The sequence below is a fragment of the Exophiala oligosperma genome (genome assembly GCF_000835515.1).
Source record: "Exophiala oligosperma strain CBS 72588 unplaced genomic scaffold supercont1.2, whole genome shotgun sequence".
In the NCBI taxonomy this organism is placed as follows: Eukaryota; Fungi; Ascomycota; class Eurotiomycetes; order Chaetothyriales; family Herpotrichiellaceae; genus Exophiala; species Exophiala oligosperma.
Genome location: NW_015622819.1, coordinates 2,724,670 through 2,747,756, shown reverse-complemented (window position 1 = coordinate 2,747,756; position 23,087 = coordinate 2,724,670). Strand labels below are relative to the sequence as shown.

General features: G+C 51.5%; 10 protein-coding genes across 16 annotated transcripts; 9 read left to right on the top strand and 1 right to left on the bottom strand.

Moving 5' to 3' along the window:
- Positions 1-355: 355 nt before the first annotated feature.
- PV06_02409 (uncharacterized protein) lies at positions 356-1,001 on the top strand (the record flags this gene model as incomplete). Its single annotated transcript, XM_016403090.1, has 2 exons — positions 356-406; positions 504-1,001. The coding sequence occupies 2 exons, from the start codon at positions 356-358 to the stop codon at positions 999-1,001; spliced, it is 549 nt and encodes a 182-aa protein (XP_016266987.1).
- Positions 1,002-2,238: 1,237 nt separating this feature from the next.
- Positions 2,239-3,223, top strand: PV06_02408 (5'/3'-nucleotidase SurE; the record flags this gene model as incomplete). The annotated part of the gene is made up of 2 exons (XM_016403089.1): positions 2,239-2,250; positions 2,306-3,223. The coding sequence occupies 2 exons, from the start codon at positions 2,239-2,241 to the stop codon at positions 3,221-3,223; spliced, it is 930 nt and encodes a 309-aa protein (XP_016266986.1).
- A 263-nt stretch (positions 3,224-3,486) lies between these two features.
- Positions 3,487-4,632, top strand: PV06_02407 (uncharacterized protein; the record flags this gene model as incomplete). The annotated part of the gene is made up of 1 exon (XM_016403088.1): positions 3,487-4,632. One exon carries the CDS (start codon positions 3,487-3,489, stop codon positions 4,630-4,632), a length of 1,146 nt encoding a protein of 381 aa, XP_016266985.1.
- An 806-nt stretch (positions 4,633-5,438) lies between these two features.
- Positions 5,439-8,303, top strand: PV06_02406 (uncharacterized protein; the record flags this gene model as incomplete). The annotated part of the gene is made up of 1 exon (XM_016403087.1): positions 5,439-8,303. One exon carries the CDS (start codon positions 5,439-5,441, stop codon positions 8,301-8,303), a length of 2,865 nt encoding a protein of 954 aa, XP_016266984.1.
- A 624-nt stretch (positions 8,304-8,927) lies between these two features.
- Positions 8,928-12,047, top strand: PV06_02405. 2 transcript variants are annotated; one of them, XM_016403085.1, is made up of 4 exons: positions 8,928-10,218; positions 10,276-10,372; positions 10,425-10,652; positions 10,703-12,047. In XM_016403085.1, exons 1-4 carry the CDS (start codon positions 9,919-9,921, stop codon positions 11,797-11,799), a joined length of 1,722 nt encoding a protein of 573 aa, XP_016266982.1. In that variant the 5' UTR covers positions 8,928-9,918; the 3' UTR covers positions 11,800-12,047. The 2 variants fall into 2 exon arrangements, with proteins under 2 accessions (XP_016266982.1, XP_016266983.1); XM_016403086.1 differs by having other exon boundaries at positions 10,276-10,652.
- A 245-nt stretch (positions 12,048-12,292) lies between these two features.
- PV06_02404 (uncharacterized protein) lies at positions 12,293-14,085 on the top strand. Its single transcript, XM_016403084.1, has 3 exons — positions 12,293-12,723; positions 12,813-13,529; positions 13,591-14,085. The coding sequence occupies exons 1-3, from the start codon at positions 12,495-12,497 to the stop codon at positions 13,755-13,757; spliced, it is 1,113 nt and encodes a 370-aa protein (XP_016266981.1). The 5' UTR covers positions 12,293-12,494; the 3' UTR covers positions 13,758-14,085.
- A 136-nt stretch (positions 14,086-14,221) lies between these two features.
- On the top strand, positions 14,222-16,688 carry PV06_02403. 6 transcript variants are annotated; one of them, XM_016403082.1, is made up of 6 exons: positions 14,222-14,654; positions 14,718-14,861; positions 14,917-15,216; positions 15,264-15,637; positions 15,696-15,938; positions 15,992-16,688. In XM_016403082.1, the coding sequence occupies exons 3-6, from the start codon at positions 15,034-15,036 to the stop codon at positions 16,200-16,202; spliced, it is 1,011 nt and encodes a 336-aa protein (XP_016266979.1). In that variant the 5' UTR covers positions 14,222-14,654; positions 14,718-14,861; positions 14,917-15,033; the 3' UTR covers positions 16,203-16,688. The 6 variants fall into 6 exon arrangements, with proteins under 6 accessions (XP_016266979.1, XP_016266975.1, XP_016266980.1 ...); XM_016403078.1 differs by having other exon boundaries at positions 14,222-14,861; positions 14,917-15,023; positions 15,082-15,216; XM_016403083.1 differs by having other exon boundaries at positions 14,917-15,637.
- Positions 16,689-16,724: 36 nt separating this feature from the next.
- On the top strand, positions 16,725-18,198 carry PV06_02402 (uncharacterized protein; the record flags this gene model as incomplete). The annotated part of the gene is made up of 2 exons (XM_016403077.1): positions 16,725-16,922; positions 16,987-18,198. The coding sequence occupies 2 exons, from the start codon at positions 16,725-16,727 to the stop codon at positions 18,196-18,198; spliced, it is 1,410 nt and encodes a 469-aa protein (XP_016266974.1).
- A 317-nt stretch (positions 18,199-18,515) lies between these two features.
- On the top strand, positions 18,516-20,392 carry PV06_02401 (uncharacterized protein). The gene has a single exon (XM_016403076.1). The coding sequence runs from the start codon at positions 18,784-18,786 to the stop codon at positions 20,017-20,019; it is 1,236 nt and encodes a 411-aa protein (XP_016266973.1). The 5' UTR covers positions 18,516-18,783; the 3' UTR covers positions 20,020-20,392.
- Positions 20,393-20,546: 154 nt separating this feature from the next.
- Positions 20,547-23,072, bottom strand: PV06_02400 (uncharacterized protein). The gene has a single exon (XM_016403075.1). The coding sequence runs from the start codon at positions 22,561-22,563 to the stop codon at positions 20,875-20,877; it is 1,689 nt and encodes a 562-aa protein (XP_016266972.1). The 5' UTR covers positions 22,564-23,072; the 3' UTR covers positions 20,547-20,874.
- Between the last annotated feature and the right edge of the window lie 15 nt (positions 23,073-23,087).

Below are 23,087 nucleotides of genomic sequence, written 5' to 3'. Positions count from 1 at the left end.
CAATGTGCAATTTTCACATGCTTTTCTTTTCATTGTTACGTCTTGCGTCCTGCATCTGCGCATCGTGCATTTGCCTTCTGCCCTCCAACGGACCGACCACCACCAGCCTTCGCCCCTACGTACCTACGTACCTACCTACCTACCTGAGCCTTGACCCTGATCCATGCCTTGGAACCATCCATCTCTCAACAAAAAATGTCTCAGCAAAGCTCCTTCCCGCTGCTCTCTCATGTTTCTTTCCCTCTCTCCTAGGAACAATTAGGCCAGACTACCTTACTTACCTACCTACCACACATTTTCCAGCAGCACACCTTTTGACACCTCTGTTTGACATCGCACTAAACAAACCGACACAATGGGTGAAGCTACCGTGAACGGTGACCTTCCTCACTCTGCCATCCTCTCTGTAAGTCTATCTCGACCATCTCCCCCGTTGAAGCGCATCATGAGTGTGGGGGTGTGCGAGTGACCGCTGACCCTCTTGTCTTGCGCTCTTCCTACAGCACCTCCAATCCTATCCTCTAGTGTCCGACTCGATCAAGACGATCAAGGAGAACCCTTACGGAGCCAAGTCCATCGACCTCACCAACGCCGGCTACACGAAATTCGTCAAGCCTACCCTGCCATACTTTCAAACCCCCGCGTCCTATGCGAAGCCGTACGTGGCCAAGGCGGACGAGTTGGGTGACAAGTTCTTGAGCAAGTTCGACGAGCGCGTCCCCCTTGTCAAGTCCGAGACCAAGGAGATTCAAGATACGTTGGTCACGTACATCCACTGGCCTCTCGACACCGCGAACAACACCAAGGACTGGGCGTTCAAGACCTACAGCGACGAATACAAGAAGTGTGGCGGTGAGGGAGTCGTGGCCGGTGGCAAGGCGGTCGTCACCACCGGTCTCGTCCTGACCAGCGACGTCCTCAAGTGGATCAGCAACTTCTTGCAGCAGAAGAAGGAGGAGGCCAAGGAGGTTGTCGCCCAGGACAAGTCGACGTCGAAATAGAGGGTCGAGTCGTTGCCGCCTGATGATGTGCAGTGGTACGGGAAATATCCTTCTTGGTTGATAGAATTTGAAAGTCAAGGTGGTGGATGCCTCGATATGCCCCGATACGAGGCGAACCCGGGCGAGACAAATTAAACGAAGCACAATTGTTATCATTTCTATTTGCTCATGAGCTGCCATGATGGACCAATCTGGGTCCCTTCCGCAGCCATGAGTGCCCTACACGAAGACATGAGCACAGGATTGAGTTGAGGGACAAGTTGGGTTTGGTTGCTGCCTGTGTCTGGGATTTGAAGTCTTTATTGTATGTAGTAGCATCGAGCATGATTGTTGCCGTTCAGCTTGAGAATGCACCTTGACGTATTTTCTAATAGATCAAACTTACAGATAACAGATCAATCGTATTTCAAAGTCTGCTGACCACCAGACAGTCGATTAATTCTTTTTGCCTTGAATTTTCACATGTCAAAGGCGACAGAACCCAAATGATGTAAGCGAGCGATAAGCCCACCCGATAAGCCATATGGATACTGGCACAATCGAGTACTCCCCTATCCTACGAGTACAGGCAATACCGTGTCGATCGAGTCAGATGTCTGGAGGTATTGGTAACTCCTCTTTGAGACAGACTGTGAGATTGATGGGGTCTGACATCGATGATGGAATAGATAAGTATTTCTCTTGAGCCCACTTGTCTAAATGACTTTAATGGGTGGTAACCCCCATCCAAACTGAACAGAGTCTCTGAACTCGAGCTATAATCTATAGTTCTTTTCGTGAGACAAAAATGAGTATCCGAAACCTCCTTTTCTATACTGAAGAGCAGACCCAAGTATATTTCCATTTGAGAACCATCCCATCTCAGAGAAACCATTACCTCCGTGCAGGGCCGCGGACGTCAATTGCGGGAAATGACAAAGGAGTCCGCGGGCACCATCCTGTAAACAATCCAAACAACCAGCAGCATTATCATTGACTTGATTCACAACACTGGTCCATGTTACGGAGGATTGGAAGCAATATTGGGAGGCACAGGCCGCACGTGATTGATGCTTACATAAACCACCATGACTCCATGCCAAGTCTTTCTTAGGGGCCGAGGAAAAGAATCATTTGCTTCGACCAAAGTTCACGGGTTCGATTCCTCTCGATCAATCTGTCCCTAGAAATTGCACAAGAGGCGTAGACCTTGCTCCTAGATTTTCCTTGTCTTTGTTTCATAGTCGGTCCGTTAGACATGCATATACTCGTGAGCCATGCACGTGATGACGACTCTTGAGAACGTCTACTGACGATTTGATCAGGTTGTCAACGACGATGGCCCTCCGTCGAATCAGTCGTCACCATACGTCCATTCACTGATCGACACCCTCCAAAAGGCCGGCCACACCGTATCGGTGGTCCTGCCCCATGTGCAGAGGTCGTGGATCGGCAAGGCGCACATCGTCGGCCAGACCTTGACCCCGACGTATTTCCGCCCGGGAACTCTCCACGAGGACGACGGCGTCACTTCCGATCGGCCGTTCGACGACGGGGGCGAGGAGTGGGTCCTGATGGACGGCACCCCGGCGAGCTGCGTGCAGATCGGCCTCCACCACTTCTTCAAGGAGCGAGGTCCCGTCGACCTCGTGGTCAGCGGGCCCAACTACGGCCGCAACACCACCGCCGTCTTCGCCCTGTCCAGCGGGACGATAGGCGGGGCGATGGAGGGCGCCATGAGCGGGGCGAGGAGCGTCGCCCTGTCCTACGCCTTTGACTCGAGGGAGCACGACCCGGACGTCATCCGCGCGGCGTCGGAACTGAGCACGCGATTGATGGAGAAGCTGGTCGGCGAGTGGCCCGACGACGTGCACCTCTACAGCATCAACGTCCCCCTCCGGGAGGACGTCGGACGGAACAAGATCGTGTACACCGAGATGCTGCAGAACCGGTGGCTCACGGGCAGCTCCTTTGAGGAGTTGCCCCCGGAGGAGGACGACCACGACCCCAACGCCGACGAACAATTCATCCGGGAGGGGGGAGAGGGCCACGCGGAAGCGCTGCCCCCCCGAAGATTGCACCGCAGGTTCAAATGGGCGCCCAATTTCCAGGACGTGCGGAAAGCCGTGTCCGACGCCCAAAAGGGAGACGGATGGGAGGTGTTGCAGGGGAACATAACCGTCACGCCGCTGGTGGCCAACTTCTGGCACTTGCCTCACTACACAGGGGAAATTAAGCTGTGAGTGAGTTTTGCGCCGGTCCAGCCAGGTCGAGTGCCTATCTATCTACTGGGCATGAGAGGAAGGGAGTTTCTGACTGAACATGATTCAAAAGGGATCATAATAAATCATCGAATTTGACACAAGAACCATCCCCCAAGACTATTTATGCAGTGGTTGACTACCCGGATCCGTACGTGCAACCGTTGATCCTTGAAGGTCTTCGCTCCCTGGAGGGCCTCTCGATACAGCAGATTTCCTCAATGGGCGAATTGCAGAGTGCCACGATGCCCGTGTTACAAGTCACCGCATACGAGTCTTTGGACTTTGAGCATGCGATGCAACACGCAAGGAGCTCACAGGTTTGTGCGTACGTGATCAGGAAGGCCCTCATTCGCAAACACTACCTTTCAAACACCGTGTCCACCTGGCTCGTCAAGAATCCGGATAGTGTCCTGGCCAAACATTTCCGTCCCTGTGTCCATTTCGAACTAGATTATGCAGAGTTTCTAGACGAAGCTTTGGTGGATGCCTGGGACCTGAATGAGAGCATGGCTGAAAATGAGCGGACAACATCCACAGAATCGAAAGACTGGTGGATTTTGAAGCCTGGTATGAGCGATGGTGGGAATGGCATCAGACTATTTTCCAGCTTCGAAGAACTCCAGGCCATTTTCGAAGATTGGGAGGAATCCGACTCTGAGCTCGACGAGGAAGCTGAAACTGTTGACCATCAGGCCGAAGATATCACTGAGGACCAACGAGATGTCTCGAACCAGGATCACGCCATGACATCTCAACTCAGACACTTTATAGCTCAACCCTACATCGACCCACCTCTGCTGCTGGAAGCGTACGGCAATCGGAAATTTCATATCCGTGCATACGTATTGGCAGTTGACGCGCTCAAGGTCTTTGTGTATAGAGAAATGTTGGCCTTATTCGCAGCCAAGCCATATCAATCTCCAGGCCACAGCGCAGATGAAGACATTCTGGACCTCGCACAACACTTGACAAATACCTGTTTCCAGGACGAAGAGACCAAGAGCTCCTCTGTCCACCGCTTCTGGCACCTCGAATCACCTAACATGCGATCTGATTGGAAAGAAAGGGTATTCCAGCAGATTTGCGACGTTACTGGTGAAGTCTTCGAGGCGGCTGCCCGGGAGCAGATGGTACATTTCCAGGCATTGCCTAATGCCTTTGAAGTTTTTGGTGTTGATTTTCTGGTCGACGCAGATGCAAACGTTTGGCTCCTCGAACTGAATGCATACCCCGACTTTAAACAGACAGGATCGGACCTTCAAGAAGCTGTTGTCGGAGGCCTTTTCCGTGAAGTCAGTCGTGCAGCCGTCGGACCCTTTTTTGGCAGTGCCACCCATGCAAGCTCTCAAATGCCTTTGGTACGAGCCCTCAATTTGGGCCGTGGCTGAAGACTCTGGCTAGGATCTGTTGTATTGACTCCTCATGATGGATGTCATGCCGTGGTCTTGTTCCAGAGACGTTGTGCAACACTGCCCTTCAAACGATTTGCAATGATCTGTGACAATGCCTGTGGAGCGAATTGGGACGTTTGTCGACCGTCAGCTTCATATCCATTCAGGTAAAACGCACTCGCGTGGTTTTAGCACATTTTTACCATGCACCATCATCGCGATCGAATCGACTTGCCAGCTGTAAAATGGCGGATATCCGATATTCAGCTTGAAATCTTTACAGACAGGGGTGCCTCGTATCGGTCACCTATTACTTTGCCGACTGTGCCATTGTCTCAGGTCTAGCCCAATTTCACCTTCGAGGGGACATATATGCACTGTCTCAGCCTCGAAGGATTGCGACCGAACCAAAGTTCCGTACCTGCGCTTGCCTTATTATGGATCGATGATCCCCTTGTTTTCGGAGAGACTCCGGGGCAGGAACAAACAACAGCCAGTCCAAATAATTCTCGCTTCATAAACCAGGCTATAAGACACGACATCCACCGAGTACTTTTGATCTTTGAGTCACCAAGTCATCCTCGAGCCAGAAGCAGTACACATTCACCGGTTTCAGCTGTATGCCTTTTCATATGACCCCAACTTCAGGCCTCCCTTGCGATGTGTGGATTTGAGCCTTGCGCTCCAGGCAACAACAAAGCCAGTATTCAGCCCTATATGAGCCGCATCTCTTCCTTAAATTCTCGGATTCTCTCCATCAAACACATCGAGTGCGACCTACTTCGTTTGATTTGTGTTTTATCATGTCTCATTTGTCCGACAAGCTTAACGCGATACGAGGTCTTGCCATAATCGTGTCTTTCAGCTACCATGTTGTCGCCGTTTGCTATGCTTCATTCAAACCTCACTGGTCTATCGGGGGACGCATGCGCAAAGTCCAACTTGTGCTTTGTGGTCTCGCAGTTCTGTCAACTGGTGTGCAGACTGTCATTGCGATCAGTAACAGCAATCCTGCTTCAACAAATGATCCCGACGTAGTGTACTCCCTCTTTCTCACATTGATCTGGAGCATCCTTCTCCTAGAGACCGTGGACACGTCCAGTGGCACCTCATATCCTCGATATGGTGCTTGGGGTATCCTCCTAGTTTCGGAGAGTGTTGTTCTAGCCCTTCAGGTGGAGGGCGAGCATGGCTCGAAATCTTTTCGTCACGGCAGCATCGTCCTACAAAGTGCCAGGATTCTCTTGGCGACCCTTCTCTGCACCAGTGTGGTTATGGCATATTGCGGCAACAGAAAAGAGACTGGAACTGATGAAGAGACGCAAGCATTGCTCGCTGATCCGGATTCACCATCGAAATCAAATGAAACCGACAAGCCGAAGAAGCCAGATCAGGACGAATTGGACAGACTCGAGATCCGCAATCGGCCAAAATGGCAATACCTTGCATCTTTCAAGATTTTTGTCCCTTTCATGTATCCTAAAGGCTACCGAAATCAGGCACTTCTCGGTGGAATGCTTCTAAGCAGTCTTGTGGAGCGGATTGTTATGGTAGTGCTTCCTTTAAGCCTGGGAGCTATTGTCAGTGGACTGAGTTCGCATATACCATGGGCGGCAATTGGACTCTACTGTTTCCTCAGGTTCTGCAGTTCAGCTGCTGGTCTGTCACTGTTAGAGACCTATCTCTCCTGGCAGATTGTCACCGACATGACCATAGCCCTGAATCGATGCTCCTATGATCATATCATGAACCTATCTGCCGATTTCCACGACTCGAAAAAGTCTTCAATCATATGGCAGACCATGCATCAGGGCCAGGATGTGATTGACTTCTTGAAAGATATCATTTTCAGCTTCATGCCAACCATAATCGACTTTGGGGCGGCGGCAGTGGTTCTTACCATCATGTTCGGGCCATATATGTTGTTCATCATCATGTCAACCACCATTTTCTTCTACTGGCTCACTTTCAAAGCGCTGGCTCAGAATCGCGAACTCAGTCGAGTTTCACTGGATGCGTGGCATGACCAATACTACCAACTGACCGAGTCCACAGTTAACTGGTACACTGTCTCCCACTTTGGTCGTCTGCCATATGAGAAGCAACGGTATCGGGATAAGGGAGATGCCAAGCGAGCTGCATCTTTGACTTTTTGGGTACACTATTGTTGGAGCAGAGGACTACGATATTCACTTCTGGCCGTCTATTTCGTGGCCGCGTGCTGTGTTGGCGCCCTTCAGATCGCTTATAGTGATCGAAAGGTCGGCGACTTTGTAATTTTGGTCACCTACTGGTCTCAACTCACAAACCCTCTGGATAGTCTTGCATACAGTCTTTCAAGGATGGGCCAAAAGATGGTTAATGCTGAAAAGTTGCTGGTTCTTCTGGAGAAATCGCCACGCGTTCAAGATGTTCCCGAATCGAAGCCGTTCACGTTCTTGGCTGGAGCTGTGGACTTTGAGAATGTATCTTTCTCTTATGACGGCCAAAGGAAAGTGGCGGACAATATTACCTTCAGTGCAGCCCCTGGACAGACCGTTGCCTTGGTTGGCCGGACTGGAGGAGGGAAGAGCACTCTCCTGAAATTGCTCTTTCGTTTCTATGATCCTGATCAAGGCCGTATTTTGGTCGATGGTCAAGACATCCGGCAAGTGACCATGGAGAGTTTTCGAAAACATATCGCAGTCATTCCTCAGACTCCTGTGGTGTTTAACATGACAATAATGGAGAACATGAGATATCCTGATCTCGAATGCACGGACGAAGAGATTATCGAGGCTTGCAAAGCAGCTGCACTTCATGAAAAGATCACCACCTTTACGAATGGTTACCAAGAGCAAATCGGTGAACGTGGAACAAAACTGTCTGGAGGAGAGTTGCAGAGATTGGCAATAGCTCGGGCAATGCTGAAAAAAGCCAATATCCTGCTGTTGGATGAGGCTACGAGCGCCGTGGACAGCATCACGGAGAAACAGATCCAAGGCAGTCTGCGTAAGCTCTGTGCAGGCAAAACCACGTTCGTGATCGCGCATCGCTTGTCGACTATCCTTCACGCCGACCAAATCCTCGTTGTCCACGAGGGACACGTGGTTGAATCTGGAACTCACAACAGTTTGATGAAGCAAAACGGTTCTTACAACGAATTATGGTCAAGTCAACTACAATTGCAAGCTACGGATGATCATGGCAATTCTCGCTCACGTTCTCCAAGAAAGAAGGAGACTCCTTTCTTCTACAACGACCTCAGCAGCAACGGGGAAGACTCTCGGACTCTTGTTACGAATGGCAACAAAGATTCTAAAAAGTCAGACGAGGCAAGGCAAACGGAGGACCCTTCCAAAGCCGACGGCAAAAGTCACAAATCTGGTAGTGATGGCCGAGGAAGAACCAGAGCAAGGCAACTTGCCCGGGCACTGAGTCGTACGCTCAGTCGGTCGAAGTCCCCAACGGACTCTGCGAGAGCCAAGTCACCGAAGCCACCGGCCAAAAGCCCCACCAAAGATAACGCAACCGCCGCTGAAAGTCTTTCTCCTAGTGTGCAAACGGCGACTCGGAGATCTGACAGTAATGAAACGGACCACTCTTTGCTCTCGACGCATTCCAACAACCGGTCTGAGAGATCTAACCATTCACCGGCTTCCACATCCAATCATGCTGAGACGTCTTAGAAGGGTCGACCACACTCGATGGGCTTCATTGAGAAGAAACATGGGCATCGTCGGACTCCGAAGCCAGGTACCTCTACATAAAAATAACGACAACGCCGAGGGAAAATCCAGATTGGAACAACAAATGCTCGTTGAGGAGAACGACAATGATACTCGATCCACGGGTGCAAGTAGCCGAGTAGCGTTCATGTAAGAATGGTCACCGGTCGTGTCGATAGTATATAGATTCTCCGAGAGCCTTCTTTTGCGTAGGTCGTTTGGTAGTACATGGATAGGTAAAAGGAATCAGTCAATTACATAAGCTGCCACTCAGTGATCACCAGTCAAGGTGTTAAAGGCAGTTCAATCTATACCGTTGTGCTATTGTTGCATCTGCCCGATCAAAACAAGATTGTCTCACGTTGACCGCCACCACCGTCTTCATCGTCCCGACCTTCATGTTGTTGGTGATGATTGTAAATATGACGTTTCAAATTTTGTTGTTTAGAAACGAGTTCGACGGTTTATATCTTAACTATCGCCTTCCAAAGGACACGACGATTCTGAGCAATTCGTGCGCCATCCACCGTAATGAGCGCGACTTTGCTGAACCTAATCGCTTCGGACCCGGGCTTTTTATACAGTTATGACTGTTGCGCAGATACTATGGCCCTTTGATATTCGCAATGCGCTAGAATCAGATAACAAGGGGACGATGGTAGAGAGTTTTGCATATGAGACGGCTTTGAACACCAGGTCCAAGCCTTTCAAGTGCCGCGTTGAAATTCCGAACGTCCGAACTGTACAAGTCATCAGGAGGCCGATAAGTCTATTATCCATCGATCAATCAATCACGCAAGGTCTAAAAGTATTCGCAATCGTAATCTTCAGGGCGCATCACTATCGTGTAGCCGGGGTCCTGGCCGCGAAGTTGCGACATTCGAGGGGCTTCTTGCAACATCGCCAGAATGGGGAACGAGGTGGAGCCAATGGATACGGAGACGGAAGTGGGCCCAGCCTTGCTGTCTCTCAGTCTCTCAGCACCCAAGCATTGTCAGATTCCTCAAGCACGACCTCCCGTAAGCTTCGAAAGCTTCCACGGCTCTCGGCTCACGACGAAGCCGTTACACTTGGTTCCTTGCACAGATAGACACCGTCTCGTACTACAGGGAGCCAAGCAACTGATTCTCCTGCAGGTCCTCAACAACACTCCCAAACGCAAAGCCGGAGCGTTCCAGAACTACGCCATACATTTCACACGACGCCTGTGCTGATCACGCACATCTCACCACCGATGGCACCATGGCTGCTCTGCAGCATGAGAGACCTTCATGCCCCCGACACGCCCGTTGTCCCGGACTCGAACGCACATGGTGGACGGTCCAGACCCGCCATGCCACCACTTATTCACTGCTTGCCCTAGAAAATTATCGTCAATCAACTCCATTCCATCACGCAATTTTGTCTTCTCGGACACCATAGGGCTTTTTTCCCATTTCGACGTCTTGGAAGAAGCTAACGCACGTGGAACCATTAGCCGACGTGAGAGAACACAACGTATATAGCCAAGAGTGTCCCAGAATTGGTACCGTTCTGGACCTGAGACAAACAGAGTGCGCTCAAACAGTCGCCGAAGATGTCCAGTAAGGAAGGCCTCGTTGAAGCAGCTCCCGCCGGAGTCTCGACGCCGCGCAAGCGACAAAAGTGGTACCACCTCTTCGGCGAAGACGTTGTCTATGTATCAGTCGACAACGGCTACGCGACAAGCTCGGAAGCCTCTTCCTTGAACGAGAACACCGTGGACAACCATCACAATGTCTTTGCTGCTCCCGAGGCCGTTGATATCTACAAGTTCGTAGAGGGCTTCGAAGGTACCCACCGCTTCAACCCTTCCGCGACGTGGGACGTCCAGGAGGAGAAGAAGCTGGTCAGACGGGTATGGCCCTCGGCCCCGTTGTCTTTCGGTGAATGATCATGCTAACACGGGTACCAGATTGACTGGCTCATCGCCCTTCCAGCCTGTCTCATGTTCTTTGCTCTCCAACTCGACCGCGGCAACATTGTTCAAGCTAATTCGGATAACATGCTCAGTAAGCTCGCGGCCGACGAGGTTATAACGCTGGAGGTACTAACCCCGTCTAGAGGACCTCGGGCTCAACACGAACGACTACAACAACGGCATGACCATATTCTATTGTTCGTTCTTGTTCGCGGAACTCCCGTCGCAGATCATTGGGAAAAAGCTTGGACCGGATGTCTGGATCCCTATTCAGATGATACTCTGGAGCGCTGTGGCGATGTCGCAAGCCGCAATGCACGGAAAGACCGGCTTCTTCATTTGCCGCTGGTTGCTTGGAATGCTCGAAGGAGGTAAACATTCACCAGCGCCGGGTCTCTATTCCGTACTGACAAGGTCCCAGGGTTTATCCCCGACACGATTCTCTATCTTTCGTATTTCTACAAGAATAATGAGCTTCCCAGGCGTCTCAGTTGGTTCTGGACGTCGTATCAAGGAACGCAGATTGTCGGTGCTTTTTTGGCATATGGCATCCTCCACCTCAGGGGCCACAGTGGGTTGCACCAAGGTTGGAGGTATCTCTTCGTGATTGAAGGCGCCTTTACTGCCCTGATCGGCATCTTGACCTTCCTCTACTTGCCGCCATCGCCCACGCAGACGGCTCGCAACGGCTGGAAAGGTCTTTTGCGACCCAAGGCTGGATGGTTTTCCGAACGCGAAGAGACCATCATGGTCACACGAGTTCTCCGCGATGATCCGGGCAAGGCCACCATGCACAATCGTCAAGGCTTGACGTTGAGCTTGATCTGGGAAGCTCTCACAGACTACGACATGTGGCCAATCTACCTCATCGGCATGTCCTGGGGGATCCCCAACGGGCCTCCACAAGCGTACATCACGCTCACCTGCAAGGCTCTTGGCTTCGACACCTTCCAGACCAATCTTCTCACCATCCCGGCATACACTCTGTTCATCGTGCAACTACTGTTCTGGACTTGGGTATCCGAAAAGATCAACCAGCGCGTTCTTCTCGGCGTCATCGCCCAACTGTGGTGCTTGCCCCTTCTCGTCGCCCTGGTGGCTTTGCCGCCGGTCTTCGATGGATGGAAATGGTCCAAATGGGCGCTGTCTACGCTCCTCGTCGGCGCTCCCTACATCCACGCCATCCTCGTGGCTTTGACGTCCCGCAACGCCGGCTCCGTCCGCACCCGTACGGTTGGCTCCTCGATCTACAACATGTCCGTCCAGCTCGCGAGCATCATATACTCCCAGATCTACCGCAAAAACGATGCCCCATACTACTACACCGGCAACAAAGCCCTACTCGGGGTTTTGGGCTGGAATATCCTGGTTTTCATCCTAATCAAGTTCTACTACGTCGCGAAGAACAAGAAAAGAGACAAGATCTGGGACAGCATGACCCGAGAAGAGAGAATTCACTATCTGAAGACGACCACGGACAAGGGAAATAAGAGACTCGATTTTAGGTTCGGTTCATGATTGCCACCATGAGCCGTCCGTATATACGCGAAAACGATGATGTACAATGGAGGGTACAATGGGCGACTTTTTTTACCTCGGTGTGGGCGGGTGGATGGGACGAGCGTGGGAGGAATTCGTCTTGAAGCCATATCATAAAGCCAAACCCATAGAGCATTCAGAACGGTGGAGAAAGAACTGTAGAGAAGAAACTAAGTAGAAGAAATATTGTACGGAGCTGCACAAAACTAGAACAATTTGTATTTGAGCCTTGGTTCTAGTCCAGAAGTCTGAATTATGATCAGGTGCCTTTTTGTGCGTTGCGGCTTGGTTTGATGTATACGGCAGACATCGAGACCACTCAACGTGAAAGTGCGAATTCCATATTGACGACTCCCAGGTCCATTATTGCGTGATACGCCATGGTTCCTCGAGAAGTCAAGAGTCTTATCTCTCGTCATTTCCGTCAAGAATGGCGCAATACGCAAGGAGCCAACGTGGACTCACAAGATAAGCGACTTTGTATGGAGGTGAGTGCTCGCCCAGGTCCGACAGGAATGTTGTGATCGTTCTAGAGGCTTTATGAGCGGTGCCGGAACCCGAACGTGATTCCCATTTCAAATCCTAATATATTGGGCTCCCCTTCGAACCCGAAGGTTCATCTTCGTGCAAGAGACAGAAACAGAGACTTCAGTCAGAGAGCCTCAACAGAAAATATGGCTCCCAGCGCAACCCTACCGATCAGGGCAACTGACTCGGTCGACGCAGACACATCTAGACCTAGGAATGAAAAGCCGCTGAAAAAGAGCGGAGTCCTAGATGCTGCGTTCGCATACGACGAACTCACCCCGGCAATTGGCAGGGAGTATCCCAAGGCCAACATCGTGGACGATCTTCTGAATGCGCCCAATTCGGATCAGCTGCTTCGCGATCTGGCAATTACCAGTGAGTACCAGCGCGCCCCCGTCGTAGGCAGGCCGGTCGGTCGCTTGCGATCCCGAAGGCTGACGAGATCTGCTCGCTGGAATCCGTAGTCAGCGAGCGCGGCGTGGTGTTCTTTCGCAAACAAGACAATCTCAGCAATGACTTGCAGAAGAAGTTCATCCTCCGGCTGGGCGAACTCAGTGGACGTCCAACTTCGTCGACGCTGCATATCCACCCGATGCTCAATGGCAACAACGAGTTCGGCGTCCCTGACCACGAGATCAGCACCATCTCGTCCGTGGCAGCCAAGAAATTCTACCCAGACCGCGCGCGCCAGCGCCCGAGCAATCGCAAGTACGACGCGTCTGCCTGGCACAGCGACATTCAATTCGAACCTTGCCCTGCCGACTACACCAGTCTGAGGTTGGTCCAGCTGCCGTCCACCGGCGGGGACACGCTGTGGGCCTCGGGGTACGACATCTTTGACCGGTTCAGTAAGCCCTACCAGAAGTTCCTGGAGGGCTTGACGGCGACGTACATTGGCGACGGGTTCTTGACCGCCGAAAAGGCAGGCAGAGCGACTCTGTACAAGGAGGCCCGAGGGTCCCCGGCGAATGTCGGCGGCGAATTGTCCTCGGTGCACCCGCTCGTTCGGACCAACCCCGTCACGGGCTGGAAGACTCTCTTCGCCATCGGTACCTTTCCCAAATACATCAACGAACTAAACGTCGAGGAAAGTGAAGAACTGCTTCAAAAGTTCAGGTCGACTCTGCAGGAAAACCATGACCTGCAGGTCCGGTTCAAGTGGGGAAACGAGAACGACATCGGTAAGCTCGGCGTCCCTCTGCTTCGTTCATTTGTTCCACAGACTGACAGGTCAAACCCCAGCAATCTGGGACAACCGCAGTGCGTTCCATGCCGCCACATTCGACTACGAAGGCCTTGGAGACCGCTTCGGTAATCGTGTTGTCGGAATCGGGGAAAGGCCTTATCTCGATCCGAACAGTCTCACCAAGGCGGAGGCACTCGCTACGGAGGTCAAAATAGATGGATAGGTGTGCAAGATAAGGATCTACTGTGACAGAGGGGGAAAAAAGGGACGGGTCAGTGACAGAACTCTGTAGACGGATAGAACAAAAAAAACCAAGATTTCCAGGACTGATATGGAGCATTTTTCACTGTGGGTCATCATCTCACCTGCGAATCTGGATAAACTGATACCTGCAGAATGGGACAACTCAGCTGATGCTTTCAGCGTATTGATAGAAGAGGTAAATTCTACAATAATGACTTCGACTCATAATGTATATACTGCACATATTTAACGGCCTTGACGGCGGGCAAAGGTCTCCCAAGTCGAAAGTGTCCGGGTAAATGTAAGTGGATCGAAGCAGTTGTGGAAATCCCAACCTTTTAAATTTGCTCGAGGCTGTCGTCAGCTTCGTCTGAACATTTACGCACATTATTTCGTGCCAGAGTCATGGTAAGTGAAGCTGGACTACTCACTTCATGAAGCTTGGATAAGATATGATCAACCTGACCTGATCTTATCTTGTATTTCTCTGTGGCTCCCTTGACTTCGCACCCCCTCAACCTCTGGTGAAAACGGACATACAAACACTCTATCCGGCGTGTCTGGATCTCAGCAGTCATGGGCACTACCTCCATTCGTTCATCATCGCGCTCGACACCTTCTTCTCCAAGTTCTCGCGGCAGAAAATTCTCATACCTTCACAACAATGACTTGACTCTGACGTTGGTTCTCTCTCTGGGGCTTCTCGCCATGTCCTCTTTCAACTACGGGTTTGACGTACAAGCAATGGCTGCAGCCCAAGCCATCGACTCATTCGACAAGCAATTTGGTATCTACTCCAAGAAGACTCAGAAATGGAAGCTCCAGCCGTACTTCCTGTCTCTTCTGAATAGTTGCCACGCTCCGGCACAGATAGCGGGTACTGACTCCATATCAACAATCTGGGGGCGATGCTGGTTGGTGTGGTACTGATCGGCTTCAGGAGTCTACGTTGGTAGCGTCATCAGCAACCGATACGGTCGGCGAATGTGTGTGTTTGTCATGAGCCTTTACGCATTGTTCAGCTCAGCCATCATTCTCTCGTCCAACACAAAGGCCCAGATCCTGGTTGGGCGAACCATTCACTGTCCGTTGACCTGTCTTACATTGCGCTGTGGGCCAACGTTCTAATTCCACTTCAGACTGTTACCTTGGGATGGAATTGGCCGTGGTGCCAACCACGCTCGCCGAATTGTCACCTCCACGCTTCAGAGGTTCCATGGTTGGTCTGTACTGGTTGAGCATCAAGGTTCGATCCAATGTCGGCGTTGGCCCCTGCCCCCGCCCGTCTAACAGTGATGTTGAAGGTAGGAGGCTTGATCATCAGTGTCATTGCGAAGCGGACGTCTCAATTGAATACAAACTGGGCCTGGCGGATTCCTTTTACCCTTTTCTTCATCATTCCCACCATCGTGGCGAGCTTGATCTGGCTCCTTCCCGAGGTACGTCGGGTCATTGACGCATCATATTTCTACTTACAATGCCGCAGTCCCCAAGGTGGCTTGTACTACGCAATCGACATGACGATGCCGTAAAGTCGCTCCAACGCTTACGAAAGCCAGAGACATCCGAGGCTCAGCTGATGGCTGAAGTTAACGAACTCGAGACAGCAGTAGCACAACAGCCTCAGAAGGGCAAGTTCTTGGAGATTTTCAAGGGTACACACTTACGGCGAACCATGATTGCTTGTGTGGTGAACTTCTTCCAGCAAGCCAGCGGCCAGTCGTTCTCCTCTCAGTACGGCACACTGTTCGTCAAGGGCCTCGGAGGTGTCGACGCATTCACAGTAAACATGGTCAATAATGCCGTGAATGTTATTGGGATTTTGATATGCTTACTTCTCAGTGACAGACTGGGACGGAGGTGAGCATTCCAGCCAGTCGAACTAGACGGCAAAGATCCCATGCTCACCACTTATCAGACCCATGATTCACGTCAGCGGATTGTTGCAAGTTGGAGCATTGTTCGCTATGGGAGCCCTCGGCGTCCACGTCCATGATACCCTTCCAGAACGACGAGGCATAGTCGCCATGCTTCTGGTTTTCTCATTCGGTTATTCCCTCGGATGGGCCCCTCTGACGTACCTCATTGCCGCGGAGGTGCCCTCGCTGGCATTACGCGAGCACACGTTGCGTCTGGCATACACCATTAAACTGGTCACAGAGTAGGTCTCCTGTCTCCCCTCGACAAAGCATCTAGATTGACGCTGTGATGCAGATGGGCTGTAAGCTTTACTTACCCGTACTTGGAGGATGGCCAATACGCTGGCTTGGGAAGTAAGCTTGGCTTTATATACGGCTCGTTTGCTGCTCTGGCGGTTATTTGTGGTTACTTCCTTGTCCCGGAAACACGAGACCTCGCCCTGGAAGAGATTGACTGGCAGTTTAGTACTGACGTACCGACACGGAAGATCCGAAGTATCAATTAGATCCATGTCGGAGGCCGCAATCAGCGAGAAGTACACGGCCGAGCAGTTGGCAGAGGTGGTTGATGAGAACCCTCTGTTCAAGTATGCGTACCAAACGTCAGCTACGACTAGTCCAGAAACTCGAGTCGGACCAAAGATCGCGGGAGCAGGACACACATGTGCTTGCCCATCGCCGCTTTCTTGAACACCGTCGATAGGACTTTGTTGGTGTGTAGTTTTGGACCACCTGCCATGAACCCCATAGAGCCTCAATGCATCATTAGCCAACATGGTGCGGTGCATGCGCCAGAGACTAATTTGCTTTACGCTGGAGAGAAAACCAGAAGTAAGACAGGACGGCGTTGTGCGCGTTCCACCGCCTTATGACACGTCGATTATGTATGGACTTGTTACGATTAGGTGAGCACCTTAGCGAATACAGTACATAGATATCGGACCGGATATGCAGATCGCACAACTCGACTACACCTTCTACTGACAACGTCTACTACACAATCAAACATTGTATCAGGATTGCAGTCAATGGGATCCTCGTCAGACGTAGAACTTCAATCTCCGCATGGCAAATCCGATCCAGCGCCTCAGGTTATCACTGATCTCACCGATATTCCACCACGAGATGCTGTCTCGGTTGAAGAGCCGCCGCCCAATGGTGGCTACGCCTGGGTGTGCACGGCATGTTGCTTCATGATCAATGCTCACACCTGGGGTCTGAATAGTGTAATTCTACCTTCCGTACTCCGTACACACGACCTTGTTTCCCTACTGACCGAAAGGCCGTCAGGCATGGGGAATCTTCCTCGCCCATTACTTATCCGACTCTACATTCGAAAATGCCTCTCGTCTTGAGTATGCACTCATCGGAGGACTCTCAATCTCCACGTCGGGCATCATCGCCCCGGTCGTGGCTCTATCAGTCAGATCGCTGGGTACGCGCAACACTCTCCTGATTGGCACTTTGCTCGTCTTCGCCGCCATGTTCGGTGCCTCGTACGCGACGCAGATCTGGCATTTGTTCCTCAGTCAGGGGGTTTGCTTTGGATTTGCCTTGGGGTTCCTCTACATCCCCTCCACCGCCGTGCTGCCTCAGTGGTTTTCGACGCGGCGGAGTTTGGCCGTTGGGATAGCGGCTTCGGGATCCGGCCTCGGAGGGCTCGTGTACAACCTCATCGCTGGACGTCTGGTCCAGGAGGTCGGTGTGGACTGGACGTACCGCGTCCTGGCGTTTTGCGGCTTGGTCGTCAATGCGGTTTGTTCTGTATTGCTCAAAGATCGAAACAAGGCGATCCAGCCGATCCAGGACGTTTTCGATTACCGCGAGTACAGGCAGACCGAGGTGATACTGGTCATACTTTGGGGCGTCGGCAACGAACTGGCATACATTGTCTTGCTCTATTCACTTCCCAACTATGCCATCTCCATCGGCTTGTCGCCAGGTCAGGGTTCTGTCGTGGGAGCGCTTCTCAACCTGGGACTCGGTGTCGGGCGCCCGATCATCGGCTACTACAGCGACTCGTTCGGCCGGCTCAACATGGCGGCGCTCATGACCGCCCTGTCCGGAGTTTTGTGTCTGGCACTGTGGGTGCCGGCCAAGACGTACGGTGTTTTGCTCGTCTTCGCATTGGCCTCTGGCTGTGTCTGCGGCATCTTTTGGAGCACGGTGGCGCCGGTGACCACCGAAGTCGTCGGGCTCAAACGATTGCCCTCTGCGTTTGGCATGATCTGCCTGGCTCTGGTGTTGCCCTCGACGTTTGCAGAACCGATCGCGTTGCAAATGGTCGCGACATCCGGATATCTCAGCTCGCAGATATTTGTGGGTTGTATGTTTCTCTTTGCCGCGGCGAGTACATTGTTCCTCAGGTCCTGGAAGGTTCATCAGGTCGAGCTCAAAGATGCGCTGGATCGAGAATCTGAGGGGGCCACTGCCAACCAAGACGCGATTCACAGGCAGTTCTGGTTGACGCCGAAGAGTTTACTCTGGTTGGGAAGAGTCTGAGAGTGTTTTTATCACAAACAAAGAAAATGTATGCACAAATATTGCATCGAAGACGAACTGTGATCAAAACCCAAAAGGGGGTACATGACTGGGAGTTTTCTGAGGCTCGTTCAACAATGTACGTCCGAGACAGTCTCGTTTCACAAGTATACCAAGGTAAGGTAGTGCCTTGGGTGTATCAAGATCCGAACAAAGAAATGATTATACCAGTTTACTGCCCAGGGGACAGTATACAATGCCGAGAAGTGAGCATGTCTGGCACTGCCTCTCGAGACTAGCCACCATCACAATGAATCATAGCACTGTTGCCGCGGCGTCGACGACTGCCTTGAGACGGGGCCTGGGACTTTCATCGAGGTATTTAAGCGCTTCATCCTCTTCAGAGATCACCGATTACCACAATACAACAGACGCACAACGCCTTGCAACTGCCAGGGACGGTGAAAATCATCATCCACTGACACCACGAAACCTTGCAACGATACAAAGACTCAAGACCAACATACACGCACAAGCACAAGTCTCGACATACATACAACCCCTTACCAGCGGCCATTACGGTTCGACCAAGTCTACAGTGAAGCCATGGCCAAACTCATCCTGTACCTGTTCATGCAATACTACGCCATCCTCTTTGTCGAATCCATCGTATCCGCCTACTGTTCGCCCAACAACGCCAAAGGTTACGTTCTCCTCTGCAAATTCTCGAGCTACCTGTCATCCGTGCATGCCAGTACCACCTCCTCTGTCATCTCTTCATTGACGTTGTTGTGTGCGACTCTTGTCTTCCGCTTCGTGACTAGTGGTCTCTCATTGTCCGCGTATCTAGACGCTCACGTAACCAGAGCTGAGGACGACAGTCCGACTACAACCATGGGTACAATTTCGAGCGATGATGACACCCACTCATTACTGGGACTACCTGGGTCCTTTTCGCGAGCTCTCAAAAGCAGTGCAACATCGTCAAGATTTTTGTCCGTCCCCTCGACTGATGTTCACGTATCACCGTTGCCTACCAACACAATCGAGGGCTACGCGTCTGAAGATTTTGCAGGTCCCGCTGGCACCAACATACGATATACACGAGTCCGATTTACCATGCCCTTGGTGCCTTTTATCCGAATCCACCACGTAGAAATCGGAGACTGTCCGAGCAGAGGCACCATCGGATATGGAAATGGAAGTGATCACCAACATGACGACCGAACCAAGTCGACTCATGGTCCAAAGTCGAATGACACGACAGAATGCGCGGGTCGCAAGCAGTCGAGTACCGGATCGTCACCATTCACAACGGCAACCGGCTCTGGTTCAGGGTTTGGTCGGGGCGACGACGATGACGACGATGACAAGAATCGAAAGAGAGGTCACCACGGACACCATGACACAGCAGGTGCTTCTTCTTCTTCTACTTCTACTTCTTCTCAAACTTCAGACTCGGACCCTGAATCGGACACGGACACAAACTCGGGCTCCATCTCTGGTACAGACACTAGACGAGGAGGTATTCGTCAACGTCGACGTCGACGTCTCCGTCTCCGTCCTCACCCTGCATTCGGTACGGGCTCGACCACTCCCCTCACGTTCGACCTGACCACCGACCCGGGATACATGATCCAAGACCAAGTCGACGATGCTGATGTCGATACCGACACGGACGGTTCGGAGTTTCGAAACAGTGATGGCGACAGCGATGGTGGTGGCGACCATGGAGGTGAACGAGGTCAAGATCATCTACGGCGACAAGACTTGACACACCGTTGGCAAGATCATCGAGGTCGACGATTGGCTTGGGATTGGACCGCCATGCCTCAGAATTGAACCCGTGGCTCTCGTCGAAACTGTCGAGTGGGGACAAACCCCTGAAGGGCGTGGACGGACGTTGTCATTATCGTGGTGTCGGATGACGAATACTGGTGTCCGGGACGAATCGAGAAACGAGTGACGGCAAACGGTTGAGCAAAACAGCGAACACTGTTCGTGGGCAGTCATGGGACCAGAATGACATCGAGTATGGGTTCGAATGGTGTTGTTTCGTTGTGAGAAAAATCAGGGTACCAAGGCAGAAAACACTCTTTCGGCTACAGCGATATCGACGTTGGAAACCGTTGGGTCAGGCACATCGTGTCAAGCTTTCCTAGTTTTACAGCATGTTTTTATCGATAGACCAATAGACAATACAACAATTTTCCTGATCGTCATACAGTGTACAGTGTACCGATGTTTTGGTTTTTGTTTTCATCCCTCATGATTGCTTTTCACAGGTAATTACGATTCAATGTCGAGGACACAGATTTGAGCACGACAGAAAAAAGGGGGAAATATCGCCATGCCCTGAAATAGTTGCCGTTCACATAGACGCATGTCGTCTCACAGGCTCAATCTCAATCTCAATTTCAACTCATCAAATATATAGTCATATCGATCCAATTCATTTCCAATTTCCACCAGGGAAAATCAAAAAACAAATACACAAGAGTTATCTGATAGATATATTTGTCCATAAAGTCCGATCAATCCTTCAATGATTCATTAAGCGCGTAAAAACAGGGGGGTAAAAATCCCACCTTAAAAAAATTCGTCCAGGTCGTTGGTATCGTGAGTAATACACAAAGCGCCTTGTGTTTCCAGAGAAATCGGTGCTCGTGAGAGAATTTGGTGAGATTCCATATCGAATTAAATTTCCCAAGGGATGTCTTCCTCTTCACACCTCATACAAGTCAAATATCCCAACCCGCCGCCGCCACCTTGCCCGTCACTCAAAAAACTTCGTACATCAAGTTCCAAACAGTTTCTTGTTAACGGCTTCACAATATCCCTGGCGACATTTTTGATTTCGTCAATCTTTCGTTCAAATCGTCGAAGGTTGTCCCTCGTGTAGACCGCCGAGGTGGAATGACCCGGCGGCTGTATCTTGAGGAACCGTTTTAATTCATCCCGTGGCAGGAACGCCTCGGGATTCGTTGCTCCAATCATCCGGAATACTCGACCTGTGTTGACAGGCACCGGAGGTGGTGGAGGTGGATGTTGGACGGCCAAGGTCGCTGTGTCACCTGCCGTAGTACCTCCTGTTCGTCGAGGCGGAACATTCGCACCACCGGGGTTCGCACTGCCTGGTCTCGAGGAGGAAGAAGGCGATGTGTTTTTCAATATACCACGGACTTCTGGAGTTGTGTTTTCGGCAAGCCATTGCCTCCATAGGCTCATTGCAAGCCAGCCCAAATAGTCGTTTACTGGATTGACCCGTTCACCACGACTCGTGGTAAGCGTCAATCTGAACAATTTCGTCTCGATGCGCAACTTCAACTCTTCTAGTTCGTCGACTTTATCCTCGATCAGATCAATTACGGACTGTGGGACTTCATACCCGCCCCCATTGGGGTCAGGAGACTTGATGTATGGCAGACCTGCGGGCCACTGGCCAACAACATGTGTAAGTGCTTCGGAGAAGATTATACGGCTCCGGGCAAGGTAGCCTAATTTCAGATATGATGGTGGGTATTTCGCGATCTGCTTGAACAGTCGACTCGAGAATCGCAGTAGATGGTGATCAATCCGAGGCCCGACAACTGGCAAGGCTTCGTACATGTCTGCCAAGCTGAGCAAAGCCTTGCACTCGGAATAGGCAGAGGCGATGTTCGTGGCATTCAAGAGTGGAGGGTAATTGTAGAAGATTCGGAACAGGTTGTCGTAGTCGCGCAACAGAGGATTGCCCAATGCAGGGTCTACCGTCACAGGGAGCTGAGCTGTTGATTGCGACGCTCCATGGTGCGAAGTTAGAGCAAGATTTGCCATGGATCTAAAAAAAGATGTATGTGTAGGTTGTGGGCGCGGCCTTCGTTGCGGCTCAGCTTGATAAGGTGGTGGCGGTGGGTGGGATGTAGTAAACAAAGCTCCTTCGGGTGTTCTTCGAACCAGAATGGGCTCGTCTTCATCTTCCTCGAGATTCTCCCAGTCTAATTCAAAACGCCAGCGCGGCCGAGGCGGTGAGATCGGTCTCCCTTGTATACTGTGCGCAGAGCCGGGATGCGATGACTCTTCGCCGATCACACTGAGAGCTTGCTCCTGCCGTGAAGGTGCAATAGCTTGATTGCGCGACCATTCTTCGCGAGTGTTGCCTTCAAAGAATCCCGAAAACTGCGCCAGCGTAAAGCGGTGTAATAGATATCGCTTCTCGTGTCCATCACATGCTATCACAATCTCGACATCTCCAGACTGGGAGAAAAAGGGAAACTCGTTCAGAGAAGTCTGAGTTTGGCCTCCATGATGTGATCTATTTCGATGGTGGTGTCTAGACCGCGACGTTCGAGAAACGACAGAGGCAGGCCCTCGAGACCGATCTGCTACTTCAGCACGTGAAACCATTTGCGCAGAAAACCGATGGTCAGGTTCGATGTATGTTTTCTAGATCCTGTCGTCTTCTTTCTCGTGGTCTTCGTGTATGCATGAGTCTTGCGCCGGTTGTTGTCCAAAGTGTGCCCATAACAGACCACAATGCCCCTCTCTGTCTGTACACCCGGCTCGGCAAGACTGTACCTCCTCGTTATTCCAGGTCCCGTGCTTGGGAAAGTTATCGAGGCAGACAGCCCACTGCAGTTGGGCGCAAGGAGGAAGGTCCGTAAAAGACAGTCCGAGTATCTAGGTCGCGAGCGCGGATGAGGCGCCTTTCGGGTATCGGGGGTCGCTGATTGCACTCGACCTCGAGTGACATGGACAAGAAGTCGCGTAACGTCGTCGAGAGACCTCTCTCTTTTGCGCCATGCGCGAAGAGTCAGGCTGCGGATGCTCATCGACTGCGGCTGGCGCCGTGGGACGAAGTGTGGCAATGAAGATGCAGGCGATTCATGCCTCTTAGGACATAGCTCGTATGCAGGTCCGAAGCAGCGCAG

What these genes read in the sequence shown, in the direction of transcription:
- PV06_02405 (XM_016403085.1), top strand. Translation starts at nt 9,919, where the DNA reads ATGTCCAGTAAGGAAGGCCTCGTTGAAGCAGCTCCCGCCGGAGTCTCG. An exon ending in AGAAGAAGCTGGTCAGACGG is followed by an intron (nt 10,219 to 10,275) that starts GTATGGCCCTCG and finishes CACGGGTACCAG; the next exon opens with ATTGACTGGCTCATCGCCCT. An exon ending in GCTTGGAATGCTCGAAGGAG is followed by an intron (nt 10,653 to 10,702) that starts GTAAACATTCAC and finishes ACAAGGTCCCAG; the next exon opens with GGTTTATCCCCGACACGATT.
- PV06_02404 (XM_016403084.1), top strand. Translation starts at nt 12,495, where the DNA reads ATGGCTCCCAGCGCAACCCTACCGATCAGGGCAACTGACTCGGTCGAC. An exon ending in TCGCGATCTGGCAATTACCA is followed by an intron (nt 12,724 to 12,812) that starts GTGAGTACCAGC and finishes TGGAATCCGTAG; the next exon opens with TCAGCGAGCGCGGCGTGGTG. An exon ending in GGGAAACGAGAACGACATCG is followed by an intron (nt 13,530 to 13,590) that starts GTAAGCTCGGCG and finishes GTCAAACCCCAG; the next exon opens with CAATCTGGGACAACCGCAGT.
- PV06_02403 (XM_016403078.1), top strand. Translation starts at nt 14,762, where the DNA reads ATGTGTGTGTTTGTCATGAGCCTTTACGCATTGTTCAGCTCAGCCATC. An exon ending in TGATCTGGCTCCTTCCCGAG is followed by an intron (nt 15,217 to 15,263) that starts GTACGTCGGGTC and finishes ACAATGCCGCAG; the next exon opens with TCCCCAAGGTGGCTTGTACT. An exon ending in ACCATTAAACTGGTCACAGA is followed by an intron (nt 15,939 to 15,991) that starts GTAGGTCTCCTG and finishes GCTGTGATGCAG; the next exon opens with ATGGGCTGTAAGCTTTACTT.
- PV06_02401 (XM_016403076.1), top strand. Translation starts at nt 18,784, where the DNA reads ATGGCCAAACTCATCCTGTACCTGTTCATGCAATACTACGCCATCCTC.
- PV06_02400 (XM_016403075.1), bottom strand. Translation starts at nt 22,563, where the DNA reads ATGGTTTCACGTGCTGAAGTAGCAGATCGGTCTCGAGGGCCTGCCTCT.